Source organism: Capricornis sumatraensis, chromosome 13 (genome assembly GCF_032405125.1).
Source record: "Capricornis sumatraensis isolate serow.1 chromosome 13, serow.2, whole genome shotgun sequence".
NCBI classification, from domain to species: domain Eukaryota; kingdom Metazoa; phylum Chordata; class Mammalia; order Artiodactyla; family Bovidae; genus Capricornis; species Capricornis sumatraensis.
The window spans coordinates 47344828-47356900 of NC_091081.1; the positions used below are offsets into that span (position 1 = coordinate 47344828).

Here is a 12073-nt window from a genome sequence, read left to right on the forward strand (position 1 = left end):
GGACACGACTGAGTGACTGAACCTAACTGAACTGAAGGTGCAGTAGTATTGTTTAAAGACATGAAAACCATAATTCTTAGTATTAATCATGAAGTATATTTCTCATGTGGAGCTTTTCTCTATGTTTTTTCTTTTCTTTTTTATTTTTTTGTTAACGGATAATTGCTTTACAGAATTTTGTTGCTTTCTGTCAAACCTCACCATGAATCAGCCATAGGTATACATATATCCCCTCTCTTTTGAACCTCCTTCCCATCTCCCTCCCCATCCCACCCCTCTAGATTGATACAGATCCCCTGTTTGAGTTTCCTGAGCCACACAGCAAATTCCCATTGGCTGTCTGTTTTACATATGGTAATGTCAGTTTCTACGTTACTCTTTCCATACATCTCACCCTCTTCTCCCCTCTCCCCATGTCCATAAGTCTATTCTCTATGTCTGTTTCTCCATTGCTGCCCTAATTTTTCAGTACCATTTTTATAGATTCCATATATATATGCATTAGAATACCATATTATGTTTCTCTTTCTGACTCACTTCACTCTGTATAATAGGTTCTGGGTTCATCCACCTCATCAGAACTGACTCAAATGCGTTCCTTTTTATGGCTGAGTAATATTCCATTGTGTTTATATAGCACAACTTCTTTATCTGTTCATCCGTCAATGGACGTCTAGGTTGCTTCCATGTTCTAGCTATTGTAAATAGTGCTGCAATGAATGGGATACATGTGTCTTTTTCAGTTTTGGTTTCCTCAGGGTATATGCCTAGGAGTGGGATTGCTGGGTCATATGGTAGTTTTAGTCCTAGTTTTTTAAAGAATCTTCTATGTTTGTGTTTTTTAAACACCCCTGGCTAATTTTCCATGTACAACTGAACTCTTGACTGAATTTTATTATATTAGCAAGACATAAGGGAAATAAATAGGTGCTCTTAACCATATATTTTATGTCCTCAGAATTTTAAAGTTAAAAGCTATTTAGATTTATTGGTAAACGGATTTATTGTCCTTGGACACAGGTAAAATTATTTGATTTACTAATGTTTAGTTGTGCTTTATCTTAGAAACATTTTGGTAGATATAGTCTCTCCAGGTGTATGTTTCAGAGAGTAGAATGACTATATTAGAGCGCTTTATTTCATCTCTGACTGTTTTTCTGAGGAGTTCAGTAGTCACAGGTTGCTCTGGGAAATAGACTACTTTTCTCCCCTTTTAAAGAATTACAGTCCCATTTCCATTCTTCTCTACTAGAGATTCTTAAGAAACAATGTTTCCGTTTTCTTAAACATGACCTCCATGAAATTTTACTCCTTTGACACTGATTTATGGTGGTATTTTCAAGAAGGGAGAAAAAGGGTTTTTTCACAATTTTCTAATACAATGATTTTGAATTCAACTTAACATTTTAAAGGTAAAGCTAAATAGATTAAATATTAAACTGTGTGAACTGTAGAATAATGGAATTTTGTCACACTTTATGTTAAGGAAAAAAGCTATTTCTTATGTCACATGTTTAATCTGTACTGTTTTCATACTTTAATCATTTGAAAGAGGAATTCTATGCTGGAGAAAAAAAACAGGATGAATTGAGGGGCACTATAAAAAATATGGCAGTTTTAATCTTTTTTTTATTTATTTTAATTGGAGGTTAATCACTTTACAATATTGCATTGGTTTTGCCATACATCAACATGTATCCACCACAGGTATGCACATGTTCCCCATCCTGAACCCCCCTCCCTCCTCCCTCCCCATACCATCCCTCTGGGTCGTCCCAGTGCACCAGCCCCAAGCCTCCAGTATCATGCATTGAACCTGGGCTGGCGACTCATTTCATATATGATATTATACCTGTTTCAATGCCATTCTCCCAAATCATCCCACCCTCTCCCTCTCCCACAGAGTCCAAAAGACTGTTTATACATCTGTGTCTCTTCTGCATACAGGGTTATCATTACCATCTTTCAAGTTCCATATATGTGCATTAGTATACTGTATTGGTGTTGTTCTTTCTGGCTTACTTCACTCTGTATAATAGGTTCCAGTTTCATCCACCTCATTAGAACTGATTCAGATGTATTAATGGCTGAGTAATACTCCATTGTGTATATGTACCACAGCTTTCTTATCCATTCATCTGCTGATAGACATCTAGGTTGCTTCCATGTCCTGGCTATTATAAACAGTGCTGCGATGGACACTGGGGTACATGTGTCTCTTTCAGTTCTGGTTTCCTCAGTGTGTATGCCCACCAGTGGGATTGATGGGTCATAAGGCAGTTCTATTTCCAGTTTTTTAAGGACTCTCCACACTGTTCTCCATAGTGGCTGTACTAGTTAGCATTCCCACCAACAGTGTAAGAGGGTTCCCTTTTCTCCGCACCCTCTCCAGCATTTATTGCTTGTAGACTTTTGGATCACAGCCATTGTGACTGGCCTGAAATAGTACCTCATTGTGGTTTTGATTTGCATTTCTCTGATCATGAGTGATGTTGAGCATCTTTTCATGTGTTGTTAGCCATCTGTATGTCTTCTTTGGAGAAATGTCTATTTAGTTCTTTGGCTCATTTTTTGATTGGGTCATTTATTTTTCTGGAATTGAGCTGCTGGAGTTGCTTGTATATTTTTGAGATTAGTTGTTTGTCAGTTGCTTCATTTGCTATTATTTTCTCCCATTCTGAAGGCTGTCTCTTCACCTTGCTTATAGTTTCCTTTGTTGTGCAGAAGCTTTTAAGTTTAACTAGGTCCCATTTGTTTATTTTTGCTTTTATTTCCAGTACTCTGGGAGGTGGGTCATAGAGGATCCTGCTGTGATATATGTTGGAGAGTGTTTTGCCTATGTTCTCTTCTAGGAGTTTTAATAGCTTCTGGTCTTACATTTAGATCTTTAATCCATTTTGAGTTTATTTTTGTGTATGGTGTTAGAAAGTGTTCTAGTTTCATTCTTTTACAAGTGGTTGACCAGTTTTCCCAGCACCACTTGTTAAAGAGATTGTCTTTAATCCATTGTATATTCTTGCCTCCTTTGTCAAAGATAAGGTGTCCATAGGTGCGTGGATTTACCTCTGGGCTTTGTATTTTGTTCCATTGATCTAAATTTCTGTCTTCGTGCCAGTACCTACTGTCTTGATGACTGTGGCTTTGTAGTAGAGCCTGAAGTCAGGCAAGTTGATTCCTCCAGTTCCATTCTTCTTTCTCAAGATTGCTTTGGCTATTCAAGGTTTTTTGTATTTCCATACAAATTGTGAAATTATTTGTTCTAGCTCTGTGAAAAATACTATTGGTAGCTTCATAGGAATTGCATTGAATCTATAAATTGCTTTGGGTAGTATACTCATTTTCACTATATTGATTCTTCTGATCCATGAACATGGTATATTTCTCCATCTGTTAGTGTCCTCTTTGATTTTTTTCACCAGTGTTTTATAGTTTTCTATATATAGGTCTTTAGTTTCTTTATAGATATATTCCTAAGTATTTTATTCTTTTTGTTGCAATGGTGAATGGAGTTGTTTCCTTAATTTCTCTTTCTATTTTCTCATTATTAGTGTATAGGAATGCAAGGGATTTCTGTGTGTTGATTATATCCTGCAACTTTGCTGAATTCATTGATTAGCTCTAGTAATTTTCTGGTGGAGTCTTTAGGGTTTTCTATGTAGAGGATCATGTCATCTGCAAACAGTGAGAGTTTTACTTCTTCTTTTCCAATTTGGATTCCTTTTATTTCTTTTTCTGCTCTGATTGCTGTGGTCAAAACTTCCAAAACTATGTTGAATAGTAATGGTGAAAGTGGGCACCCTTGTCTTGTTCCTGACTTTAGGGGAAATGCTTTCAATTTTTCACCATTGAGGATAATGTTTACTGTGAGTTTGTCATATATAGCTTTTGTTATGTTGAGGTATGTTCCTTCTATTCCTGCTTTCTGGAGAGTTTTTATCATAAATGGATGTTGAATTTTGTCAAAGGCTTTCTCTGCATCTATTGAGATAATCATATGGCTTTTATTTTTCAATTTGTTAATGTGGTGTATTACATTGATCGATTTGAGGATATTGAAGAATCCTTGCATCCCTGGGATAAAGCCCACTTGGTCATGGTGTATGATCTTTTTAATGTGTTGCTGGATTCTGATTGCTAGAATTTTGTTAAGGATTTTTGCATCTATGTTCATCAGTGATATTGGCCTGTGGTTCTCTTTTTTTGTGGCATCTTTGTCAGGTTTTGGCATTAGGGTGATGGTGGCCTCATAGAATGAGTTTGGAAGTTTATCTTCCTCTACAATTTTCTGGAAGAGTTTGAGTAGGATAGGTGTTAGCTCTTCTCGAAATTTTTGGTAGAATTCAGCTGTGAAGCCTACTGGACCTGGGCTTTTGTTTGCTGGAAGATTTCTGATTACAGTTTCAATTTCCATGCTTGTGATCGGTCTGTTAAGATTTTCTATTTCTTCCTGGTTCAGTTTTGGAAAATTGTACTTTTCTAAGAATTTGTCCATTTCTTCCAAGTTGTCCATTTTATTGGCATATAATTGCTGATAGTAGTCTCTTATGATCCTTTGTATTTCTGTGTTGTCTGTTGTGGTCTCTCCATTTTCATTTCTAATTTTATTGATTCGATTTTTCTCCCTTTGTTTCTTGATGAGTCTGGCTAATGATTTGTCAATTTTATTTATCCTTTCAAAGAACCAGCTTTTGGCTTTGTTGATTTTTGCTATGGTCTCTTTTGTTTCTTTTGCATTTATTTGTGCCCTAATTTTTAAGATTTCTTTCCTTCTACTAACCCTGGGGTTCTTCATTTCTTTTTCTAGTTGCTTTAGGTGTAGAGTTAGGTTATTTATTTGACTTTTTTCTTGTTTCTTGAGGTATGCCTGTATTGCTATGAACTTTCCCCTTAGCACAGCTTTTACAGTGTCCCACAGGTTGGGGTTGTTGTGTTTTCATTTTCATTCATTTCTATGCATATTTTGATTTCTTTTTTGATTTCTTCTGTGATTTGTTGGTTATTCAGAAGCGTGTTGTTCAGCCTCCATAAGTTCGAATTTTTAATAGTTTTTCTCCTGTAATTGAGATCTAATCTTACTGCATTGTGGTCAGAAAAGATGCTTGGAATGATTTCAGTTTTTTTGAATTTACCAAGACTAGATTTATGGCCCAGGATGTGATCTATCCTGGAGAAGGTTCTGTGTGTGCTTGAGAAAAAGGTGAAATTCATTGTTTGGGGGTGAAATGTCTATAGATATCAGTTAGGTCTAACTGGTCTATTGTATCATTTAAAGTTTGCATTTCCTTGTTAATTTTCTGTTTATTTGATCTATCCATGCTTGTGAGGGGGGTATTAAAGTCTCCCACTATTATTGTGTTATTGTTAATTTCCCCTTTCATACTTGTTAGCATTTGTCTTACATATTGCAGTGCTCCTATGTTGGGTGCATATATATTTATACTTGTTATATCTTTTTCTTGGGTTGATCCTTTGATCATTATGTAGTGTCCTCCTTTGTCTCTTTTCACAACCTTTGTTTTAAAGTCTATTTTATCTGATATGAGTATTGCTACTCCTGCTTTCTTTTGGTCTCTGTTTGCACAGAATATCTTTTTCCAGCCCTTCACTTTCAGTCTGTATGTGTCCCCTGTTTTGAGGTGGGTCTCTTGTAGACAGCATATATAGGTGTCTACACCTATATATTTTTGTATCCATTCAGCCAGTCTTTGTCTTTTGGTTGGGGCATTCAGCCCATTTTCATTTAAGGTAATTATTGATAAGTATGATCCCATTGCCATTTACTTTATTGTTTTGGGTTTGAGTTTATACACCCTTTTTGTGTTTCCTGTCTAGAGAATATCCTTTAGCATTTGTTGGAGAGTTGGTTTGGTGGTGCTGAATTCTCTCAGCTTTTGCTTGTCTGTAAAGCTTTTGATTTCTCCTTCATATTTGAATGAGATCCTTGCTGGGTACAGTAATCTGGGCTGTAGGTTATTTTCTTTCATCTCTTTAAGTATCTCCTGCCATTCCCTCCTGGCCTGAAGAGTTTCTATTGAAAGATCAGCTGTTATCCTTATGGGAATCTGCTTGTGTGTTATTTGTTGTTTTTCCTTTGCTGCTTTTAATATTTGTTCTTTGTGTTTGATCTTTGTTAATTTGATTAATATGTGTCTTGGGGTGTTTCGCCTTGGGTTTATCCTGTTTGGGACTCGCTGGGTTTCTTGGACTTGGGTGATTATTTCCTTCCCATTTTAGGGAAGTTTTCAACTATTATCTCCTCAAGTATTTTCTCATGGTAGTTTTAATTTTAAGTACTTTCAGAAATGTTACTAGTAAATTTTTGTTGGAGAGCCTTTAATTAATTATTCAGTTGTTTCTAGTAGGGCCCCTTTAGGAACTAATATATAATATCCTTTAAATAAAAGGCACTTAAAGAAGTTTATCAGGCTGTAAAAGACTCTGGTTTTTCTCAAAAATAATTGCAAGTGTGGTACTTTGTATTCATTTCATTATTTTCAAAGTAGGAAATAGATTTAAGTTAGATAGCACCTATTTTAATTATCTTGCCAATGTTTTATTAGCTACCACTGCATTGTAGTTGAATAGAATTGTGACTTCAACTTTGCATATGAAAACGGGAATGTGAAAGTCAAATGTGAATGATTAAAACTTCCAAGGGTTGCTTCCAAGTGTAGCCAGAGTAAGCTCTTCCCAGACTTTTTTTTTCCTTCCTACATATAAGGGATAACAAATGAAATTTTCTGGAACTTTATTATACCACTTTATCTGTTTTCACTACTTATCTCAGTACAGTTAGGCTTATTAAAAGGAGTATGATATTTGTATGGGTATGCTAGAAGAGTAGATGATAGTTTATATCATAATTGTGTCTGACTAGTGTACCTAACCTCCATTCGTGGGATTTTCCAGGCAGGAGTACTGGAGTGGGGTGCCATTGCCTTCTCCATTAGTAGTAGCAGCAGCAGCAGTGTACCTAAGATGTATAATGATAGACCCAGAATCAAAGTTCTAATTAATTAGAGCTTTCATCACCAGCTGTTAAGGTAGGAATATTTCCATCCTATGTAATGTGTGGTATTTGTTTTTAGGCAGGAACTAGTTGCAGAACTGGACCAGGATGAAAAGGACCAGCAAAATACATCTCGTCTGGTACAGGAACATAAAAAGCTTTTAGATGAAAACAAAAGCCTTTCAACTTACTATCAGCAATGCAAAAAACAGCTAGAGGTCATCAGGAGTCAGCAGCAAAAACGACAAGGCACTTCATGATTCTCTGGGACCCTTAAATTTCAAAATATGCAAAGAAAGACTTTTTTTTTTTTAAGGAAAGAAAAACCCTTATAATGACAGTTCATGCGTGTTAGCTTTTTGGCGTGTTCTGAATGCCAGCTGCCTATATTTGCTGCATTTGTTTCATCGTTTAGTTTCCTTTTCTCATGGTGGACATGCAATTCAACTGTCTCCTTACATCACATGGGGGCATCTGTACTTGAATAAGCAGCAGTTCGCAACTTCAGAACAGATGCAGTGAACCATGCCTGTATATGCATGCTCGTTGTGTGAAGGCTAGCCTGAGGAAAACAGGGGTGTCAAACTAGCTGCTATGAGCAAACATCGTCTTTTTTTCGAGGTGGAACCTCAAGAATGATTTTGTTCTTGTATCTCATCTCAAACAACCAGTAATCCTTCTATCTAAAAGATGGTATATACCAAGTTAAAGACAGGGTATTATAAATCTAGAATAATTGGTGGTACATTATAGAAATGCAGAAACTTTAGGGATAGTTGAAAGGGAGGGCTTTGATGCCAGCATCCTTGGATCAGTACTGAACTTTATCCATAAACTTTAAGGTAAGTGATGGCCGCTGTATTTAATAGAAGTGTATTTCTTTAGACTTAAATTTGACTATGATACATTGAACAAAGTGGAACCCTTTTTTTAAAAGGTATAAAGATTTTTAATTCTGTGATTGCGTGTATGTGTGCTGAAACTATAAAGCTTTTATGACTCTAATGTTAATATCCTTTAAATGAAATTAAAAGGTAAATGAACATGATCCAACTTAACCGATCATTCCTTCCTGCAGTGATTATTGTATTGTTTTATTGTATATTTGAAAAACTGAAGAGAAATCATGGAAGATGGAAATAATTGCTCCAGCTAAAAGGCTCAGGCCTAAACTACTTATATGATACCAAATGAGTAAAAAACCTAACAAATCAGGACAAGTTAGTGAGGAAGTTAAAGGAATAAGTCTCAATTCATCAAGTATCCTGTTTATCCATATTGGAATGATTGATTTTCCTTGCAAGCCCATCCTAGAATGCCTTTCAACACTTTTAAAGGAATTTCACTTATAAAGAAAAAATTTATATTGTTAACAGTAACTTTGCTACCAACTTTGAAAGTAAAAGTAATAATAAAATTTCGTTGAAATAATAGACTATATAAGCTCTATTTTTTCAGTTGGTATTAAAATAAACTACGTTTTGATACCAGTACAATGTGTCTTTTAAATAGGGATGTCATCAACCTCATTTTTATAGCATTAATGTTTTATGAAGAGAAAATTAAAAATGAAAGCATAAATTGCTGTGATTATTAGAATTATATTGTGATTGTATTGTAGTTTTGCTCTGTTTCAGATAAGCAAGTTGATCTAAGAAGTTATCAAAACTATTCTTAAAAATACTAAAGCAGGTAACTTTTTCTTCCATTATTTTTTCCTCTGAGTTTTTTTCCTCTTCCCACTGAGTTTTATAATGTATTCCTTGTGTATACAAGCAATAAAGGTAAAGGACAGTTTGTACTTAACTGTGTCATGTTTAGCTTCTTCAGAATCTATTATTTAAAAGTTTCTGGCAAATATCAATAAATATTGACTATTACTTCATTTAAATAAACAGAAGGTTTTCATTCCCAAATAATTTAATTACCTAGCCAAAGGTGATACTAGGCTCAATGTATCAGTAGTCAAATAAAATTGACATGGAGAATAACTTTAAGGAAAAGCTTCACTCTTTCATAGTATTGCACTTGTTTGTACATCTGTCACTCCACCAAAAGGGACCTAGCCAGTGTTTAGAGACTTTTCTAATCATCTCAGAGCATGAGATAGCCAAGCGTGGATGCTAAGATGGAACTTTTCCATTAGCATTTAGCAGATTGCAGATTTTATTTCTGGTCATTAATGTGTTTTTGTTATACATTACAAAGTTAAAGGGAAAGTTTATTATTATTATCATATGCAGTCACTTCATAAAAATATCCCAAATGGGTAAATGGAAGAAAATAGTAGTTTTAAGTCATGGTGCCAAATGCAGAAAAGGCTGTTAAACCCTCATGTGTCTATTCACAGTATGTTCCTGGGGTTTCCAGTACTGCAATTGTCCTGCGCACTGAGTACAATTCAGCCTTACTTTGTTTCTAAGTTCTTGCATTGCCAAGCTCATGTTTTTAAGTCCTTATTATTCTTGATGAAGGGAAAAAAAAGATAGCAGGGTTAGTTAAAATCTGTAGCCAGTTTAACCAGTGTTCTTACCCGTCAGCCCTTCAGAGATGTTAACAAGGAACCAAATTTGTTATTAATTCTGGTTTTACCATTTCTTCTAACTCATGTATTTTGGGGGGATGGAAATAGCTAACAGACATGGAAGTATCTAAAAGGTCCTAGTCTGAAAAATTCTCAAGCAGTCCTTGAATGAGCACTAATTACATTTTATTTTTGCCTCCAGGGGAAGAAAACAAAGCATTTATATAACTTACAGGGAAATGCTCCTCAGCAGTTAAAATAGACTTTTTGAGTCAAATAAAAATCAGTTGAGAATATTTACCTTATAGCCACATAGTATATTGGAGAGATCTGTTTAAAAGTTGTTTACAAATGTTTGACTATTTTTGCTGAAGTATTTTAGAGCATTGAATGTCTTTTCTGTTTCTCCAAGTTTCTTTTGTGTTCCTAGTTTCAGCTCCTGCCTGTAGCCAGAGATCACAGGCCTTGCCTGTGAAACTCTTGTTTCTTTCTGTAAATGTGTGTGGTTTTCAGCGGTCAGCTCCTCTCTTCAAATGGTAGGAAGTTCTACTTCTGTCATTCAGAACATTTTATGTAAAATGATGTAATGCAGAAATCCTTGTGCATACTATGTAATTGAAGGAAGCTTTTTAGATTTATTTTTGTTTGTAATAAAATTCAGATTGTTACTCTAAACTTGGTCATAAAACTGGTGAATGATTTATATCAGCAAAAGAGTCATGAGGTGTTCAGCTCCAGCAGCCTGTTTGGCTTATACAAAATAGAATAAAAACTGAAAAGTCAGACTCCTAATACTTAATGCCATCGTAAAATTTTTAAATGATTTTTGAGAAGCTTTCCTCGAATTCAGATTTTTGGTTAATTGGATTCTCTTCACAATTTCAATGAACCCTGATTTATATGAAGTATAACACAGTGTACATCATTACACTTATGTGCATTAGCAACCTGATTTCTTGTAGTCTATCTAAATTACATTATTTCATTTCTTTATTAACCTGTTAGCCTTCTAACCTACACATCTATGCATACACATCCTTATAAACTCTGCCTTCACTTTAGTAAATACATCTGCTTATTCACCATTCCTCAACAAATATTTATTGGGCACCTGTGATAAGCCAAGCTGCTGTGGCTACTGCCAAGTGACATGTCCATTTCAGTCACATGGTAGTCAGATGATATTCCCATTTCACAGACGGAACATTAGGCTCCTAAAGGTTAAGACTGGTGCCTGAGTCTGCTTTTCCATCATCATCTGTTTTCAGCAGAATCACATGCCTGGAGATTGTGGCCACTGCCAGCCCATGTGAAGGAAAATTGAATGGCAAACCAAGGAAGGGAAAATGAGGTAACTTTGAACTTGCAGTCCCAGGGACTTAGTGAGCACTCTACAGATAGCAACAGTGCCAACATTGAGACCCACGTGTATCTCTTTTAAGCCTAAGTCTGTGTTCTAAACCACTTTGCTGTGCTGTAGTTTAAAATGCTCGCTGAGTACAGAGATGCGGCAGCTTTTTCATTCACTTATTTGACGGGTACGGTGTCTTCAGTCTTCTGCCCCATCCCCAACCCCCACACCTGAAGAATGTGCTAAAAATGGGAAAACAGGCCATGGGCTTGTAAGACCTGGTCTTTAGACTCCTCCGTTCTTCAAAAACAATGAGACTTTACCCAGGGTTTTTTCACTTTGGGTTTGTTCTTGTTTTCTTTTTTGCCCTTTTTGGTGTGTGCTAAGTCACTTCAGTTGTGGCGGGGGCAGGGGGTCTCATTAAAGAATAATAGGAGTGTAATTTTTAATACAGTAAACTGTATCTGTTTAAAGTGTGCAATTTATTGAGTTTTGACATATGTACATACTTGTAAAGGGACTATCCCAGGTGGCTCAGTGGTAAAGAATCCACCTGCAATGCAGGAGACACAGGTTCAATCCCTAGGTCAGGAAGATCCCCTGGAGAAGGAAATGGCAACCCACTGCAATATTCTTGCCTGGGAAACCCCATGGACAGAGGAACCTGGCAGGCGACAGTCCCTGGGGTCATTAAAAGAGTCTGACATGACTTTGCAACTAAATACACTTGTAAAATCATGCCAGCAACCAAGATCCCAAACATTTCCATCCCCTGCAAAGCTTCTCTCATCTCTTACAATCTATCCCTCCCTTCTCTCCAAGCCCCAGTGTTCTCCTCTCCAGCAATATAAAATAGTTTAACATTTTCTAGAATTTTACATACATGAAATGATTCAATATGTACTCTTTTTATGCTTTTTCCTCCTCTTGAGTTGTTTTTATTCCTTTGAGAGGAATTTCTGATTTTAATCATTTTTAGTGATGCTTGAAAACCTTTCAGTATCAGTTTTTGAGGGAAAATGTAGGTTTTAAGAGGTTGTAGGTATGTCCAGTATGGCCTATTTGATTGTACAGTGTTACCGTCTTCTGAAACATTTAGGATCACTTTATATTTTTATAGAACTTTAATACTTAACTCACAAAATCCCTTGCATCTGTTTGTTTTAAGCTTATTTGTATCTGTATTACT

General features: G+C 35.8%; 1 protein-coding gene across 2 annotated transcripts in view; it reads left to right on the plus strand.

The window, feature by feature from the left end:
* MAP3K7 (mitogen-activated protein kinase kinase kinase 7) overlaps positions 1 to 10131 on the plus strand; it is a 73548-nt gene extending 63417 nt beyond the window's left edge. For both annotated transcript variants that reach the window (XM_068984813.1, XM_068984814.1), the window contains one exon: positions 7089 to 10131. In XM_068984813.1, the coding sequence (XP_068840914.1) occupies positions 7089 to 7269 (181 nt within the window). In that variant the 3' untranslated portion in view covers positions 7270 to 10131. The remainder of the gene's footprint in view (positions 1 to 7088) is intronic.
* Positions 10132 to 12073: the final 1942 nt, after the last annotated feature.